Source organism: Pelodiscus sinensis, chromosome 9 (genome assembly GCF_052426305.1).
Source record: "Pelodiscus sinensis isolate ZL-2025 chromosome 9, ASM5242630v1, whole genome shotgun sequence".
Taxonomy (NCBI): Eukaryota; Metazoa; Chordata; order Testudines; family Trionychidae; genus Pelodiscus; species Pelodiscus sinensis.
This window is the reverse complement of record NC_143060.1, coordinates 57,018,871-57,038,639: the sequence shown is the minus strand read 5'-3', so window position 1 is coordinate 57,038,639 and position 19,769 is coordinate 57,018,871. Positions and strand designations below refer to the sequence as shown.

At 39.6% G+C, this 19,769-nt stretch overlaps 1 protein-coding gene across 4 annotated transcripts in view; it reads left to right on the top strand.

The window, feature by feature from the left end:
- The window catches only part of HMCN1 (hemicentin 1), a 364,148-nt gene extending 348,351 nt beyond the window's left edge, over positions 1–15,797 (top strand). Inside the window, exons 104-107 of one of the 4 annotated variants that reach the window (XM_075936754.2) lie at positions 1,719–2,063; positions 5,084–5,203; positions 12,589–12,715; positions 14,038–15,797. In XM_075936754.2, the coding sequence (XP_075792869.2) occupies positions 1,719–2,063; positions 5,084–5,203; positions 12,589–12,715; positions 14,038–14,404 (959 nt within the window). In that variant the 3' untranslated portion in view covers positions 14,405–15,797. Of the gene's footprint in view, positions 1–1,718; positions 2,064–5,083; positions 5,204–12,588; positions 12,716–14,037 lie in introns of those variants that run through there. The other 3 variants (XM_075936755.2, XR_012906027.2, XM_089780594.1) reach the window with 3 other exon arrangements.
- The last annotated feature ends 3,972 nt before the right edge of the window (positions 15,798–19,769 follow it).

The window sequence follows — 19,769 nt, the reverse complement described above, 5'->3', positions numbered from 1 at the left end:
ACCTCTCTAGTCCAGCACTCTCAGGACCTGACCAATGCTGAACCAGAGAATTTGCCAAATCATGGGAGGTCAATATTGACTAGTAGCATTACCCAAACTTCCACTGCTTCCTGGGCTTTTAGAAGACATTTACGGTGTGTCTAGACTACAGGGTTTTGTTAACAAAAGTGGACTTTTGTCGACAAAATATACCTGCGTCTACACTACCGCCGAGTTCTGTTGACAGTAAGTCAACATAATGAGGCAGTTTTGTCGATGGCGGTAAACCTCATTCTATGAGGAATAATGCCTTTTGTCGACAGAGTTCTGTCTACAAAAGGCACTATTGCATCTACAATGTGCTTTTTCAAAAGAGAATGTCTAGACTCTCTGTTGAAAAAGTGGCTTGATTCGTCGACAGAACTGGCTGTAGTCTAGACACTCTTTGTCGACAAAGTATCTGTTGACAAAGCCTCTGTCGACAAAAGCCTATAGTCTAGATGTACCCTTAGAGGAAAATTAGAGCTAAATAACAGCACAGAACACTGAGAGCGAGTTCTGGTGGCTGTAAATAAACTTTATGGAACCGAGGGAAACTTGGCCACCCTCATGATAAAAGGGCATCCAGCTAACTTAAATCATGCCGGATCATGGATGTTGCCAGACAAGAGCATGCTGGACTAGAGAGGTTCAGCTTGTGTCATTATAGCTCACCCTAACATGAAAATTCAACATTACAGCCCAAAAATGTCAAGAACTTATATCCTTTTACCTCAGTATCACAGCATGTAGAATGGAACTCATTTTCCCCTATTACTAAAAATAGAGATTACTACCCTGCTACTTCCAAGAATGTACAATATGTATTAGTGCCTCTTGAATTTTTCCACAGCTCTTTAGTCCCAAGACTCCATCTAAGACTACTTGGTCCTTCTCATAAGGAGAGCTGGATATGGAGCATCTAGAAAGAGTCTAAAAAATAAATCTGAAATTACCAACAATTTGGAATTTTTAGTGTGGCAAAAGCAACATTCTGCGAAGTTTGAGGTTTTAAATTTGACCTTCAGATAACTTCAGTTCTCAAATCAGTAATGCTCAGACCTTAGTGGTTCAGGAGCCAAATTAATTATCAACATTTCCCAAATTCCCAACATTTCGAGTCACAGTCATATGAATTCACTGTTTAATTTACTATTTGCTGTCTATTCCTATTTAAACAGTATGATAGGGCAGATTTAGTTTTTACATATAATTCTCACAGCAAATAAATTGGTACCTTAGTGCACTTTGATAAATAACATAGTAAAAGCATCTTGATTGGTTAATAATATCATACAGTGTTTTAGTACCTTGTGCTGCAAAGAGCCACAGTATGAGTGTGCTATAGGAATCACTCTGTCTTTGCAAGAATTGAGTGAAAGAAATAAATGCAGATCCCCCCATTTCAAAGAAGACATACTGTGTGCTAATCCTCCAGGGCCTAAATCCACATAGGACAAAAACTAAGTAATACATTCTCATGTTCTAACCTGTTTAATGAGAAGAGTAAGATAGATTACTGTCCGTGGTAAAATAATGTACCTATTTTTCCTTTGGCATTGGGCTCTACATATTATACTGACTTCAGGGTCTCATTTATGTCCTCCGTTCGTGCCACAGACTGATGTCTTTTTTTCTGTATGTGTTTTTTTTCCCCTTCCTCATATGGTTTGTTGCTCTGGATCATGTCACATGAGCAGACATTAATGAATGTGAACAAGTGCCTAAACCGTGTGCATTTCAGTGTGCCAACACCCCCGGCAGCTTCAAATGTATCTGTCCACCTGGACAACATTTATTAGGTGATGGGAAATCTTGCGCTGGATTGGAGAGGTTGCCAAATTATGGCACCTATTACAATAACTATGCTCAGTACTCCCCTGTGAGAGACAACTATCAACCTCTACAGAATTACAGGCACTCCTCAGATCTCTACAGCTCCTACTCAGAGTATAGAAACAGCAGAATACCTCTCTCAAGGACTAAAAGGAATAGTAGAGAAACTTGCCCTGGAGGCTATGAGGCACGAAATGGCAAATGTATAGGTAAATGTCAGCCATATCTATCCAATTACTTTGTGTTGTAGCTTAACACAGTGACCTTACTCTTAGCTTGCTTCAGTGCATGATGCTGTGGGGTGGCACACATTTTTTATTGCCATAATGTATTTTCAATGAGTTATGCATGTTTTTCAAAACAAGTGCTAGTAAAAGTTTTGTAGAACCCCTCCTACCAGCACCTGTCAGATTTTATTTCTACCACTTGCTGTGTATTCTCAGATGGATAATGTCTTATTGTACTCCCTTTCTGTGGGCATTAGCCTTACTCTTTTTTCCCCTTTGAAAACCAAGAGTCACTATGCAGCCAGTCCTAAAAACCTTAGTCATCTCAAACTCCCTTTGACTTGAGTGAGAATTTGGCTGGAGTAGGTTCTGAATAATGATTTCTAGACTAAACACTGAGGAAATTGCTTCATTGGTATGGGCAGAGGCTAGTCACATCTCTAAGTGTAGTTTAACCACACCCTGTAGAATGGTTTGAAATGGATGCTATGGTTGGTGAAACACATAGGAACGATGGCACTCTTAGCAACCCACTGGCCATATCCAGGGAAGCAAGATGCTCTGCAAAAGGGCAGAAAGTCAGAATTGCCCTTCTCTGTATGGGAGTAATAAGACCAGGGTTTTCTTTGTGACTAGCCCGCTCTATGACTGCAGGCATGGCACCAATGTCAGATGTGCTGAGCAATCACAGATTCCACTAAGGTCAATGGGAACAGCAGGGAATTTGCAAGCCCTATGCTATCCCACAGGTCAATTTCCCCATGTGTGAAGTCCAAGGAAGACTGGTTAGGTATGTTCAGCATTCCTGGTGTTTATTATTACACACATAATCCTTCTCCCATAGCAGCCAAAGCGCACATTGTTGATTGATTTTAGGGCAATAAACATGAAGATGTTGGTTCTGTTGGACAGTTTCAGACCTTTTTCCTGAGGCGATCTGTATTGGCAGTGAACAAGCACTAGCCTGACTCCCTAGTGTCTGCTGGTAAACTTTCACTGCAGCCTACACAACTGAAAAAAAGGCCTCTCCCACACCTGTTTTGTTTCTGTAGCAGACTAGCAAATAATAAATAATGGCAGAATTGCATGGGGGTGGAAGGTAACGGGAAGACTGAGCAGACAAAAAGAGTGAGCAGCAGGACAAAGCTGCTTTAAAGCCAGATACTACTCTTCAGGAATTCCTGTTGATTTCACATGGAATATTCTGTCATATTGCTTCAGGTGCCATTCATGGGGCAGAAGCCTGGCCCATACTGAATGCATTTAACAGACATCTATACTGCTCTAGATAATCTGCACATCAAAGGCACAACATACCCCCCATAACAGCTACTAACCCTGATGTACTATATTCCAGTCACAGAAGGGTTAATAAATAATGCTAATTAACCCGTGTTGACATCATGCAGACCATATCCAAACTCATACCGATGTCTGACAAGTTCTCAGTTTTGTGAAGAGTGTTAATTGTAATGGACACAACAGTTTCTGGGAAGGATTTAGAATATCTAGTCTCGATCTAAAGATTTAAACCCATCTTTTTTGTCCTGAGCTCCCATTGATGTCAATGTGAGGTGGGGGATTGAGTCCATTGTAAAGAATCCTTTTCTTCATATTCTTACAGTCATTTCAGTGGAACTGAAATTTCAGTGTTTAAATTAATTTCTTGAATAGTCTAAAGGTGGAAATTATATAGTAGGAAATTCTTTCCCAAGAGAGGGATAATAGTTAAGATTTGGTTAAAATCAGGGCTGGCAACGGACTTCACCAGACCCTGGGCAATGGGGGCCAAAGCGGGAGCTTGGCTTCAGCCCCCTAGAAAGGACAGGCCCTCAGTTGGAAGGGGCAGGGCTGGGGCAGCCAGGGCTGGATTACCCAATAGGCAGACTAAGCATGTGCTTAGGGCACCAGCAAAGCAGGGGCATCTAAAAAAAAAGAGCTTTTATGGTATAGTATTGTTTTTATTTTGAATTACATATGGGGGGGGGGGGGACTCCATAATCTTTTCAGTGCTTAGGGCCTCTAAAGGTCTTAATCCGGCCCTGGGAGCAGCCAGAACTCAGTGCTGCCTGGACTATGCCACCCTAAACCATACGAGGTCTGAGCCATGAAACTTTAGCTTGTGTAAGGACTTACTATGAAGTAAGAAGAGGTTTTTATGCAGTTTAAGGAATTAGAATGAAGGAAGGTCTGTGTCTAACGTGCTTGAAAATTGTTAACTTGTTGACCTATTTCTACTGCATTACTTCAGAGCTATGCAAAGTCTGCAAAGAGCGTAGACTAATTTGCTGACTGTCCCACCTTGGCAAAGGAAGCAGAAACTTGGGAGAGGGGCAGCTGCCCCTGAGGAGGGATTAAATTGGTACAGCAGCTCTCATAAGTAGAAACTTCCCCTTCCTGACTCAGCCCTCTCCTCAGCCTGCTCTCCCTGCTTTCTGGAGGCAAAGGGTGTGACTGTGTTGGCCCTAGTACCCTGCAACAGAACATGTGTTATAGGCAATTTGCTCCATGGTATGCTGCTCTCTCCTTTCCCCAGACTGTACTGAGCAGCAGCTGGCCTCTCCCCGTGGAATGTATAATACGTTGAGAAAACTTATATCAAAAAGAGGTGAGGGATCCCTTAAAAGCTAATTTTAATAATAATATTTTTTTAAGCCCTGACACTTAGCAATTCCAAGGTAGAACTGCCAGGCATGCAAAATGTCAGTCCAAAATTAAAAATTAAGAACAAAATTATGAGCAACTGAATATAGGTATTTTGAATGGCAAGTATTTCTCAGTCTTGCTAGATGCCCTCCCCTCACCTTCCAGCATATAGTGAGAACCCAAATCTTCCTGAGCAACTCAGTATGTTCTCTCACTCAAAGGTTTTTGTATTACAGTACTGTCTGTGGACATTTCTGCAGTCACAGATCAGACCAGTCTGATCTGGAGAGCAAAAAGACAGATATCAGTCTGCTTGAGTACTTGAATATTAATACTTTTGTGGGGTTTTTTTGCAGATATTGATGAATGTGAAAACAGAGATGCCTGTCAGCATGAGTGTAGAAACACCCTTGGAAGTTATCAATGTGTCTGTCCAGCTGGCTATCATCTTATGGCCAATGGCAAAACATGCCAAGGTAAGTAAATATCTCTCCAGATCCAGGCATGTGGGGAGAATTCATAGATGGAGTATTTTTAAAATTTGTTTCCTGTCAATAAATACATGGCATCCCATTGGAACTTCAACTAGATATAGAGTCTGGCCCCAGAATTCAGGCCTAGTTTTCAAACATCCCGATGTTCAGGGGCTCTTAGATTTGGGGATTTGGTTCATTTCATTTACTTAAAGTTATTTGTGAAAATGGGATATGGCTTCAGATTTCAGCATAGCCCAAATTTGGGTTTCTTAGAGCTGGGAGTTTGGCCAGTCTTTACTTGTGAACTTCAATGTATTGACTAGTTGTATATCAGGAAATAATCCCTGAATTGAACAATTTTAAACATGAAAGAGACAAAGGATGATCAGGATGCCGGTAATGACTATGAAATGCTAAGGGAGATTAGAGTGGATATCAAAATAAAAAACTCAACATTTGGGATTTCAGCTATTCCTATATTGACGAGGTACATGTCACCTCAGGATGGGATGCAGAGTTAATTTTTCTTCACTCCTTAAATGACTGCTTCTTGGAGCAGCTGGTTCTGGAACCCATAGGGGGAGAGGCAATTCTTGATTTAGTCCTAAGTGGAGTGCAGGATCTGGTCCAAGAGGAGATTACAGCTGGACTGCTTGGAAATAGAGACCATAATATAATTAAATTTAATATCCCTGTGGTGGGAAAAAACACCATAGCAGCCCAACACTGTGGCATTTAATTTCAGAAAGGGGAACTACACAAAAATTAGGTTAGAATTAAAAGATACAGTGCCAAATGTGAAATCCCTGCAAGCTGTAGGGAAACTTTTCAAAGACATCGTAACAGATGCTCAAATTAAAAAAACATAGTGCCGAAGCAAAAACGCTCCTCTCTGTTTAGGCAGCTAACAAACAGCTTTATTAATTAATAAAGGACAGCATGAGCCAAACGTGGTCCCAGCAAAGCCAGGCCCAGTAAGACTGGCTAATACAATCAATCCTAGTATCTTTATACCCTTAGCCAAACAGTCTTACATCAGGGCATCCAATTACAGAAATCCTCAGTTAAACTTGGAAAAACAAAGCCTTATCAACAAGATGGCGGACAGGTATGAGGGAGTTTATCTCCTGTGCCAACCAGCCCAATTAACACATACCAATAGCCCATCCTGTAGGCCTCTTCTCACGGGGTGACAGAAAGTTCACTCTGGTTTACGTGCTTGAGAGAAAAACTGAAATGGTTTCTGTTATACAAGATGGCTTCTTGCTAAATATGAAATGGTTTCTACAGCTTCTGCAATAGTAAGAAAACAAAAGGCTATGTCTATACTGCAAGGTTTTTGCGCAAAAACCTGTGGAGTATCCACACCTCAAAAGTGCTTTTGCGCAAGTAAATCAACAATTAAACGGCAGAAAAGAGGGCTTTTGTCAGTGTAGGTAAACCTCCTTTTACAAGGCATAACTCCTTTTTGCGCTACAGTTATTGCGCAAAAAGGCAAGTGTGGATGCTCCAGAGAGTTTTCTTATGCAAGAAACCCCATGGGAAAAAGCACAGGTGCTCTGATGGCCAGTCTGTGAATGGCCATCAGAGATTTCTTGCGCAGGAGTGTCCATGCAGTGTCATGCTTTGAGGTGCGGACGTGTTCTTGCGCAAGAACTTTTTGCGCAAAAACTCTTGCACAACAGTCTTCTTGTGCAAGAAGCATGTAGTGTAGACATAGCCAAAAACTGCCACTGTGGGCTTAACAACCAAGTAAAAGAAGCAGTGAGAGATAAAAAGGCATTTAAAGAGTAGAAGTTAACTCCTAGTGAGGAAAATATAAAGGAGCATATACTGTGTCAAATGAAGTGTAAAAATATAATTAGGAAGGCCAAAATAGGAATTTGAAGAACAACTAGACAAAATCTCAAAAAGAAATAGCAAATTTTTTAAGTATATGAGAAGCTAAACAACCAGTGGGGCCACTGAAGATGCTAAAGAAGCACTCAAAGATGATAAGGTCATTTCAGAGAAACAAAATGAATTCTTTGCATCAGCTGAAGACGTGAGGGAGATTCCCAAACCTGAGCCATTCTTTTTAGATGATAAATATGAGGAACTGTCCCATATTGAGGTCTGATTAAAGGAGGTTTTATAAAAAAAATTGATCAACTAAACAGTAAGGCTACGTTTACACAGCTTCCCTCTTCAGCAAAAGCCTATGCAAATGAAGCACGGATTAGCATATTGCCACGCTCCATTTGCGTAATTAATAAGGAGCGTTTTTTGCGCAAGAGCCATTCTTCCTCATTTTTTCAGGAAGAATGGCTCTTGCGCAAAAACGGCTCCTAATTAATTATGCAAATTAAATGTGGCAATATGCTAATCCCCGCTTCATTTTCATAGGCTTTTGTGGGATAGGGAAGCTGTGCAGATGTAGCCTAACAAGTCACCAGGATCAGACGGCATTCACCCAAAAGTTCTGAAAGAACTCAAATGTGAAATTGTGGAACTGTCCTTTAAATTATCTTACAAACTAAATGACTGGAAGATAGCTAATGTGACACCAATTTTTTAAAAGGGCTCTATAGTTGATCCTGGCAATTACAGGAAAATTTGTTGAAACTATAGAAAAGAACAGAATTGTCAAACATATAGATGTACTTATGGATTTGCAATTAAATATAGCTTTTACACGAAAGGTGACACATCTTTTTGCTAACCGAGAGGATATCTATAAACATTTATTTAAGCAAGTCTAGACTGCCGAAAGAAAATATGCAAATTCAGAGCTAATTTGCATATTTTCTTCCAATCATGTTATCGGAAGAGGGTTTATCGAAAAAGAGCAGTTTAGACGCAGTTCTTTTGGGGGAAAAAAACCTTTTTTTGAAAGAACCCTTCTTCCTAAAAAAAATGAGGTGTGAAGGATTCTTTCGAAAAAGGTTTTGTTTTGTTTTTTCTCCAGAAGAACCATGTCTAAACTGCTTTCTTTTTCGACAAAACCTCTTCTGATAACACAATCGGAAGAAGATGTGCAAATTAGCTCTGAATTTGTATATCTTCTTTCGGCAGAAGAAAGCAGTCTAGATGTAGCCCTATAGCTTAATTTACATTTATTCATATTCTTAATTTTCATAATGTTAGAAAAATGTTGAATGTTACATTTCTTATTTACTTGCTCTGTTTGCATGGAAATTCATATTTGATTAAAAATGCTCAAACATTTTTTTGTAGTTAATAGAGCTACCTAAAATGGGCTGGACACATTAAAATTATCTAAATATGGTTTTGTATTTAATATTTCCTTTGTTAAATAAATCAGATAATTCAGTTTACAAAATACAAATAAAACTGATTGTTTATGACCATCATGCTCTTGATGATTTTATAACTAGTTTGAATAAACTGAAAATCAAGAAAATATTTCCTTTGCACAAGATAAAACTGCAGTCAAAAGCTGGTTTTGCATTTCAAGGTGCATAGCCAGTGACTCCCCATCAGTTCAGTGATATAATTTTCTTTAAATCTTGGCAGCAAACACATATTGATTAATATTATATTTTCTATTTAATTTAAATTATTGTAATCGATCGCAATAAGTTTATACCTAACATTGTCATAATTTGAAAAAAATCATTTTTCATCAACCCTGAGTCATATACCAAAGATATTTATTCAAACTAATTCAAGGTCCCCCATCACTAGAAAATATATAGGCATCTGATATATAAATGTATCTATGGATACTGTCACCTCTGGATATTAAACACCAAAATATTTGGCATTAGACCGTTACTTCACTGATTTCTTTATACCAACAAGAAAGCATTAACTGCTGTACTCACACTAAAGAACACTTGCTATTTTCAAATGCAGACCACTTTAAAATAATGTGTTGCTTTTGGTTATTTGAAAATATTATTCAGATTCTGGAATTATTCTCTGGAGATTGAAAATCCGAATAAGAAAAATTAAAACCAGGTGTAATAAAATCTTTCCACTTTAAATTGGTTTTATGTTATAATGATTTAATACAGCTGTAGTGGAAAACCATTATTTCTTTATAAAGAAATCCTTTTACATATATAGAAAACACACAATACACATACACACGCATATATATTCCAATGGGAGTTTGTCATAGGTAAAGAGGTTGAAATATTTATTGCAGAACAGCTGCTGTTCCCTACAAGGGATGACATAAGAATTTCGTACTTTTAACTCTCCAAATCTTCAACACTGAACAAAAAATATGCAAAAAAGAGGGGGGGGGGTATAAAGGAGTTCTGAGAAAGATTTATCTCTGAAATACCAGCAGTGTCGGGGAACCTTCAGATTTATGATGTAAACTCTCACAACTTAACTGAAGGGCTTGAGATGCTTAATCAAATGGAACTAAAAGGCATTTAAAAATCCACACCAAAAGTGTTTCATGTGGCCTGTCAAAATATCTCCATCTACTTTCACTCTTGTCATGTCCATTTCACTGTTTTTCTAGGCAGCAGAATGTACCCAGGGAAAACAAGATTTGAATTTATGTTGTAAAGAATAAAGAGGAAAAACAACCCCTATTTTTCATTTTCTTTTGGATAAAACTTTTTCAGGCTTTTTTTAAGAAGGAAAAAAGGGCAGAGGCCTAATTTTAGTTTTATCTTTGGCAGTCACACATAAGTACTTTCAATACCCAACCTCACTACATCACTTGTCCTATGGATCATTGTTTGCACTTACATTAAGGGCAGTGTTGTAAAAAGGATTTAATTTATACAAGCATTTGGTTTCTACCCAGGGCCAGCAAAAAAAAAACCAACAAAACAAAATTCTGGATCAATTGATCTATCCTGAGATTAGGAGGGATTGTATTTTGGAATCTGAATTTCAATCCAGATCCTAGTTGTGCAGTTGACCTTTATGCCATCTGTTGTCTCAGATCCAAACTCCTCTAAGTTTTGGGTTATTCAAAATGGAGATCTAACTTTGATGGTACTTCTGTTTACAGATGGCTTTGAGCCAGTATACTGAGTGAGAGACAGTTTTTATGGTACTCCTTCCCCCCTAGAGCCAGCACACTTATAATATCCCGATGAAACATTTTCCTGCACAAGACTTCCAGAAGTGTTTTCTTTATACTCTTAAAGCTTGGATAAGTATAGAATCATAGAATACTAGGACTGGAAGGGACCTCAAGAGGTCACCGAGTACAGTCCCCTACCCTCATGGCAGGACCCAGCACTGTCAGACCATCCCTGTTAGACATATATCTAACCTACGCTTACATATCTCCGGAGATGGAGATTCCACAACCTCCCTAGGCAATTTATTCCAGTGTTTAACCACCCTGACAGTTAGGAACTTTTTCCTAATGTCCAACCTAAACCTCCCTTGCTTCTGTTTAAGCTCATTGCTTCTTGTTCTATCCTTTGAGGTAAGGAAGAACAAGTTTTCTCCCTCCTCCTTGTGACAGCTTTTTAGATTCCTGAAAACCTGTATCATGTCCCCTCTGAATCTTCTCATTTCCAAATTAAACAAGCCCAATTCTTTCAGTCTTCCTTCACAGGTTATGTTCTCTAGACTGTTAATCATTCTTGTTGCTCTTCTCTGGACCTTCTCCAATTTCTCCACATCTTTCTTGAAATGTGGTGCCCAGAACTGGACACAGTACTCCAATTGAGGCCTAATCAGCGCAGAGTAGAGCAGAAAAATGTCTTGCTCACAACACACCTGTTAATGCATCCTAGAATCATGTTTTCTTTTTTTGCAACAGCATCACACTGTTGACTCTTATTTAGCTGGTGGTCCACTATAACCCCTAGATCCCTTTCTGCAGTACAACTTGCTAGACAGTCGCTTCCCATTCTGTATGTGTGAAACTGATTGTTCCTTCCTAAGTGGAGCATTTTGCATTTGTCCTTATTAAACTTCATCCTGTTTACCTCAGACCATTTCTCCAATTTGTCCAGATCATTTTGAATTATGACCCTATCCTCCAAAGCACTTGGAACCCCTCCCAGCTTGGTATCATCTGCAAACTTAATAAGCGTACTCTCTATGCTGGTATCTAAATAGTTGATGAAGTTATTGAACAGAACCAGTCCCAAAACAGATCCCTGTGGAACCCCACTTGTTATACCTTTCCAGCAGGATTGTGAGCCGTTAATAACTACTCTCTAGGAACAGTTATCCAGCCAGTTATGCACCCACCTTATAGTAGTCAAAGGGTGGTATGTGGTGTCTGCTTGATAAGAGCCCAAGAGAACATTATAATTTGAAGGGTTTGCATTTCATGTGAAGGTCACAAAATCAGTCTAGTTTTCTAAAAATCTGTAAAAATGTTCTGGATTTTCCCTTTAAAACAAAACTGAAACAATTTTGCTAAATCAAAACAAAATAAAAACCTCTAAAATGTCTGTGGAGTTTCACCATAGATATTTTGTAGGTGTTTGGTTAGTTGCCTGGGTATAACACAGACTGGCTATACTAAATTCGTGGCATGAGGCAATTTTAAACCAAGTTGTGATGCTTAGAAAACTGACTATGGAAATGATTGCACCTTCTTACTCTGCAAATTAGCCTATTAGCCAAAAATGGTGCGCACTTGCCAAAATCCGTGAACCAGCCAGTCAGCACTGACAAGATTTTGTTTCAAGGACAATGACTGTAGCTGTATTTTAGATTGCAAGCTCCTTAGGGCATGGATTCACTCTTCTCTTGTATGTTTCCAGAACAGCTAGCACAACAGAGTCCTAGGCATGCATGCAATATAAACAATAACGATACATGTATAAGGCCAGAGCTACACTGAAGGGAAGTTTGAATCAAGATAATTAACATAGCTGGAGTTGTGTATGTAGCTGGAGTCAATGAACCTTAATTCAAATTTCCTCTTCTACTCCCATCAGCTTCTCTTACTCCTTGCAGGAGTAGGTGTACCGGCCACTGTCATGGATGTCCTCTGAATTTGATTAAGTAGGTCTTTACTAGACCCTCTAAATCAAACTCCAGAAGATTGTGGCAGTATTGATCTTTCCCAGAGCAAAGACATGGCTTAATACTGGGTTTACTAACTCCTCTAAATCAAATACCAAGGCAGCATGCTAAGAATAGGAACATGAACTATCAAATGGGAAAGAGTAATTCTCACGCAGATGTATGGTATGTACTGTAATCTGGCAATATTTCAAAGACTATGATGTACTTAAAGCAAAATACAGGACTATGTAGCACTTTAAAGACTAACAAGATAGTCTTTAAAGTGCTACATAGTCCTGTATTTTGCTTCAGCTACACCAGACTAACACGGCTACATTTCTATCACTATTCTAAAAGATGTGCTTAGATTTTCCTGAACCTGTGAAATTAATCTCAAAACAAGGACGTGATTATCTGCATCTTTTTATATTCAGATGTTGATGAGTGCCTTGAACAGAACATTCAGTGTGGACCAAATCGCATGTGCTTTAACATGAGAGGAAGCTTCCAGTGCATAGATACACCTTGTCCACCGAACTATCAGCGAGATCCTCTTTCTGGGTATGCTTTAATTAAGTGTTTTTCCATTTCTTTCCTCTCCCCTGCAGTGCAGTCTACTAGGAATCCCACTGACTTCAGTAAGAACCACACTACTGGATTGCATTCACAGGCTTTGGCCTGCTCTGTGTACTATGCTCACTTTACAAAGATTAGTCACTGGTGACTGCAATATATATGCACTTTTCCTCCATGTTATTGATTAATAATAGGATCAGATTGCAATGGATCCATACAAAAGCTGTGACTTCAGCTGCTCTTATGGATCTAATATTATAATATTGGATTCAGTAGCAGCAAAGTTAGACCATATACCAGTAGAATCTGACACTCACTCTAACTCCCATGATAGATTTTGTTCAGATTTGTCCTGATGATTCAGTTCCTTTAAGCCTGATGGGGCCTTTTTGCTCATTGACTTTTTCTGGCTCTAGTTTATTTTTAGACAGTGCTTAGATGCTTCCAGCAGTGAAAGTAATTTAAAATGTCTTACCAGTACTGTCCTATTGCAGCCCAGGGTCTCTGCCGGCTCTTGCCAGAGCTGTGTACCAGGGCACAGCCGCTTACTTTCACCACTGGATGCTTCCATTTATATGTTTAGAGCAGTTCAAAATAGTCACTATTTCATGAAAAACATCATGCTGAATTCATTTTGTTTTTAATTCAATTCTCAAAGTAATCTCTTCCCCCACTGTGGAGAAAGCCCCTTAGCTTTGTTTTTCTTTACATGTCCAAGTGTTTTACATCAGCAACCATCTTCTTGGACTAATTTGGAACACATGATGTTTCCTTGTCTCTATCAACTCTGGTTAATTGGGAGAGAGGCCCCATACTTCATGTGCTCGAATAATTGGTTTGCTACATGGAGCAAACGTCTGTCCCTTCCCCAATCAAAAAACATTTTTTAAATTTTGGAGGCAATATACTGTAATAGATTATCCATCCCAAATGGCAAATGGACCCATAAATATAAGCTATCCCATAGAAGACTTTTTTTTTTTTGGTATTGTTTTCCAGCTTGGCTACTAAAATGGTGTGCAATTGACTCTAGCAACCAAAATAAGCAGTAATTTAGGTTTTCTTTTTAAAGCTATCAGTATTTTTCGTACTTCTCTATGGCTTTGAGTGTATTCTATTATCAAGGAAACTTAGTTGTGACTTCCAAAGAACAAGATCAGATTGTCTATGCTGGCATAACTGTGTCACACATGTGCATTAGCATTTGGCCTTTGCTGCATAATGCCGTAATACTGTACTAAATTACAGTGATTTGCATAATACCTTCTGGCTAGTTACTTCAAAGTATTGTTTTCATTTATTCCTAGCTTCTGTCTCAAGAACTGCCCACTTAATGATTTGGAATGTGCCATTAGCCCATACGCTTTGGAATACCAACTTGTTTCCCTGCCATTTGGAATAGCTGCAAATCAGGATTTAATTCGACTGGTTGTCTACACACAGGATCGAGTGATGCATCCCAGAACAACTTTCCTAATGGTAGATGAGGACCCCATGATCCCATTTGCTCTCAGAGATGAAAATTTAAAGGGCGTAGTGTTCACAACAAGAGCCCTGCAAGTACCGGAGACATACCGGATGAAAGTCAGGGCCTTGTCCTTCAGCGCAGATAGAAACATTGAATATCAGACGACTTTCATTGTTTATATAGCTGTGTCTGCCTATCCGTATTAAAAAGCACACTTCAAACAGTAACTGAAGTATTTTAACCCTGTTTGTAAGTGCCAGTGGGTATTACCACTTCCAGATTGACAGTACTGCCTCCTACTAAAACAGTTGCAAGCCTGGCAACATGAAAGCGGTGCTATGCTCTTTTTTCTTCTGCTTTTCCTGAAGACGCCAATGTTTCCATTATTCCAATAAAAATAAATCCATGGTTCCAAGGAGCCTTTACCACTTGCTTTATTTATTACACTGGAGCAGTAACTTTCCACAGATGGTTCTGAAAATTCACTAGAACAAAATCAGAAGTGGTCAAAGTAGCAGGCAGAAATCAGTCTAATTCTAAGAAAGTGAATATCGAACTAGAAATATTTCTGCATTTTTAAGGGTTGCAAACTGTTTTCAAAATTATCTGCTGAAAAATATTTTTCTTAGCAAATACTTGATAAAATAGGTTTGTATGTACCTTATTTCATTTGGTTAAAAAAGGAAAAAATACCACTTGACACTCAAAAATACTAAAATGGATGCCATACCGGTGTTTATTTTCACTTTCCCCTGGTCTACATTAGGAAGTCATTTTGAAATAACCCTTTATTTCAAAATAACAAGCAGAGCATCCACATTACCAAGCCCGTTATTTCAAAATAACCAGCCCCTTATTTTGAAATAATTCCTGCTTTCCACAAGGAAAAGTGCGTATTTCATAATAGTTATTTAGAAATAGCGGTAGTATGGATGATCCACTGCTGCTATTTTGAAATATCTGCTCCCCGGAGTCATTCAAAGTAATTGCTCCCCAGTGCTTCCTGGAGCTCTTAATCGAGTTAGCACGTCCACATTAAGGGAACCGGCCTCAGACTAATTTTGCGGCTTCCCTGTAATGTGGACATGCTATTTTGAAATAGTTATTTCAAAATAAGTTCCTAGTGTAGACATGCCCCTAGATACTAAAGGAAATTTTTGAACAGGAAACTGACATTCATGTGAATTCAGTCAGGCAGTTACGAATCTGAAGAAACAATATATGACTATTTCCACCTTAGCAGATATTGTAAACAAAGCTTACTCTGACATTTTGTATATCCCATTAATTTAGCTCCATACCTTCCATATTCCACTATTCCTGGTTGGTTGGTCTATTTTTAAGAATGGAACATTTTGACCACAAAAAATCTAGCAAGTTTGGTTCAGCAAAATATTAGGTGTCCATACACTGTATAAAAGGTGGTAACAAACTCTGGAAGTAATTTTGTCAAGATGTATTCTATTTTTATGAAATGTATATATATGGTTTTCGCTATGTGTCTTTTCTATGCAATATCTTGAGTGTTTTACAATAACATTTTTATCAAAGGATAATGTTACAACAGAAGTAATCAAATAAAAGTTCACATTTTCGTAACCTGTGGAATTACTTCAGAATTTTTCATTGAACAAATTGCTTGCTATGTATCTCTAGGTGTAAGCCAGCAGCTGAAAGAAGAACTGAGAGTTTTTCCAGTTGGACAATTTGAAGGCATCCACACTGGGAAAGCCCTTGGCTCTGGAATTCTTTCCATGTCTCCCAGTCAATGAACCTTAAGTCCAGGAAACTTCAAGGCCTGTTTGTTAGATCATCCAGGGTTACTCGAACAGGCCAGTGAGTTTTTGCTATTTCTGCTCAGACAGAAAATAATTCTGTTACTCACGTAGGTTTTATTACATATGCCTAGAGGTGGCTAATAAACAATATTTTTCTATAGTTCACATAGATGTAAAATCAAGGAAAGGTGCTAGTGGAACAACCCTGGTGCCTCAAATTTATGTAAAGAACAGAGCCAATATGGCCAGCAGCAATGCAAGCTTACCCCAAACTTCCCCACAACTGCACCTCAGCCCCTAGCTACAAGGACCACCAATGTTCAGTAATTGGCCTCATGTTATAGCAGTATCTGTAAGCACCTCCCGAGACCTGGGCCCCCTTGGGCTAGGTGCTGTACAAGCACAGTTAAGAAATGGGGGAAACTGAGGCCCAGAGTGACTGAGTAATTTGCCCCAAAATCATACATGGAATCTATGGCCGAGTTGGGAACTAAAGAGATTTCTGAGAATTTTAAACCACAAAATTGTTGTTCCTGCTAACTCTCATCAGGACAGTGCCCAGGCTAGGATTCCCTGTGATACTGGCTTAGTGGACACTCATCCTCTAGGAGAGGGTTTCCCAAACTATGGGTCGGGACCCAAATATGGGTCACCATTACATTTCAAAAGGGTCGCCAAGTGTCTCCCCAGGTGGCTCTGTCCCCCCCCCCCCCCATTTTTCAATTACCTTGGGTCACCAATTCTTCCTGAATTGTCAAAATGGATCCCCATCTGGAAAAGGTCGGGAACCGCTGCTCTAGGAACTGGCCTAAGATCAGTTTTTTTCACATTGATAACCTACAGCCCTCAGACAATAACTTTCAGTGAGAAGGGGTGAAAGATTATAGTCATTAAAATAGTTAAAATTACCAAAAAAAAAACGCTGCCAACAGAGGGATGCAGTCTAGACATACCCTTGCAGTGCAAGAAAGCCATAATTCCAACAACTGTCACTGGTAGTAAGGAGGAACTGAGGGGTGGTCAGGTCAGTAGGGTCATATATAAAGCACCATACTGACGCTACTCCCTGGGGCTTCACAGCTGAGCTGATAGGTAGTCACTAAGGTAAAATCCTCCAACAGCCATGCACACGCAGCATGTGCATACCTAATTGGAATAAATCTGAGCAACACAACTCAAGGAACAACAATTACAAGAAGGTGAGTAACCATCTTTTCTCAAGGGGCTATGATTCGGCAGCCTGCAATGCTCTGTGGCTTTCTTTCCCCCAGAGACACTAGAAGAAAAATCCACATTTCATATAAAGCAGCAGCAAATAATTCCAGGCCCTCGCTGTACATCAGGAAGGAAAACAGAAATGGAGGAATTCAAGACAGACACTAAGCAATATCATTCCATTCAGGGTCAGGAATGCTCCAGTGGGAAATCAATAAAATCCTCCCACCATAGCCACTTCATTTCCAGCAAGCTTTCCTCTTTTCAGGTGGCCAACTGAAAAGGGAGGAGAAGGGCAAGCCAATAAGCTGCTTTCCCATATGGAAGCAGTTATGCTAAGCTGATGTGTCACAGACTGGGAGCCACGGGGGAATGGAAGGAATAGGGTTACTGTGCTCTGTACCACTTTCACTCTTTTACTGGCAGGCAGGAAATTATAAATAAAAAGGAAATATTGTGTAATGTGCCGTCTCAGCCTTCACATCTTGCACTACGTAAGGAGGTTCTGTTTCACTTTAGCAAAAAGAATCACAACCACATGGAGCAAATGGAGCCAGCACAAAGGCACCTACATAAACTAGGCCATATTATTAATTGCACATTGAAAAATAGGCTGCTTCTTATTAAACGGTCTCTAATTAAACAAAGTTGAGTCAGTTGACTGAGTGCATTTGCACACAACACATGTTGGTTTCAGAGTTACCCTTAACCCAAAAATAAGAAAATGTTCTACTGTATTTGCTATTTCAGGAACGGGTAGAAAAATTGGGGCATAGTTTATTGTATTGTCTATAGCAAGATCTATTACACTTTTTACCTTTTTTAAACTGTGTAATTCCTTACTATTTTGGGCCTGACTTTGCAACCAGTTTATGCACAGAACTCTCCCTGACTAACCAGCTCAGCACCTATAATATTGGGTTCTTAATTCCGTGTTTTAAAGTCTTCAATGTTATATTTTTTCTGCTACTCCCATTTTCATTTACATTAACATATTACTCAAAAGCGCCACTCAAAACGAGAGCTGTATACAAGCACGCAAATAAAGCTGTTTCCTACACAAAATAGCAATATAAGAAAAGTTTAAAATGGTTTCACCTTGTATTGGAGTGGCCTTAAAAAAAATATGGAATAGCAGCCTCATACATAAGATCTCATCAGACATCGCATGTTGGCCATGCTGAGTATTTATATGTTACACTGTCAGAGAAAGCCAGGTGCTGCAGGAAGCAAGGTTGATTGTTTGAAGGAAACACTTTTCCTCAGAGTCAGTACTAAAGCAAGGCCCCAGTATGAAAATCTCTTATTACTAAAGATTTACCCAGGGTTGCTTGAGTGCTCAATTTTTGTGTTTTTTTTTTTAATAAAATGAAAATGTCCATGCTTCTTTTGAATCATTGCCATGGGGTGGGGTTGGGATGATGGGTTCAGTGTGCAGGCTGTCTCAGGGGTAGAGAAACTACCCCAGCCCTCTCTCACTGCAGTAGTTCGGGCCAGGAAGGGTGCATGTCCCCCCAGCTGGGACAGGTCCAGGTTCGTCTGCCCCCGGTGCTCCCCAGCCAGAGTGAGAAATGCAGCAAACTGTGCACTTTCCTGTCACTCCCTGGCAAAGGGGAACAGCCAGCAATGTCCCCGTATGAATCGGGTGGGAGAGGTTCAGTCCCCACCTCACCCTCCCTAAAGGGTGCCTGGGGGATGGGAAGCTCAGGACAAGGACAGTCTTAGACGGGAGTGGAGGAGTGTGTCCCCCCCCCCCCCCCCCAGACCCTTTCACCTGCCTGGTGATTCAATCTCTTTTCCGTATAGTTTTCTGAGAAGCAATCCCATTCCATGGAGAGCCCATTTTCCTGGGACAGGCAAACCCTTATCTTGCTGTAAGTAACGATAAAAGGAAGCTGTATACTGCATCTGGTGGTTCTAGCTCATATTATTTAGGAGGCGGTCTCAGACAAACAGACAAACAGACAGACAAACTGTCTCTAATATATAGTAGATATAGAGATAGGCCCAATGTATCTCTGCAAAATTTTAACTGTCTACCTTTCCTGGAAAATGGAAGTAAATGGCCAAGTAATACTTTTGGGCCATTCCTGAGGCCTTTTTTAAACAATTAACAAAACTATCCAAAGCCCAAGATTTGGCGGTGATGGGGGACTTCCAACTATCCAGACATATGTTGGGAAACTAACAAAGCGGGGCACAGGCTATCCAATAAGTTTCTGGACTGCATTGGAGACAACTTTCTGTTTCAGAAGGTTGAAAAAGCTACCAGAGGAGAAGCTGTTCTGGATTTGATTTTAACAAATAGGGAGGAACTAGTTGAGAACTTGAAAGTGGAAGACAGTATGGGGGACAGTGATCATGAAATAATAGAGTTCATGATCTTAAGGAAAGGTAGAAAGGAGACCAGCACAATTGAGGTAATGGATTTCAGGAAGGCAGATTTTGATAAGCTCGGAGAACTTGTAGGTAAGGTCCCATGGGAAGCAAGACTGAAGGGAAAAACAACTGAGGAGAGTTGGAAGTATTTCAAAGGGACGTTGTTAAGGGCCAAAAAGCAAACAATTCCGCTGTGTAG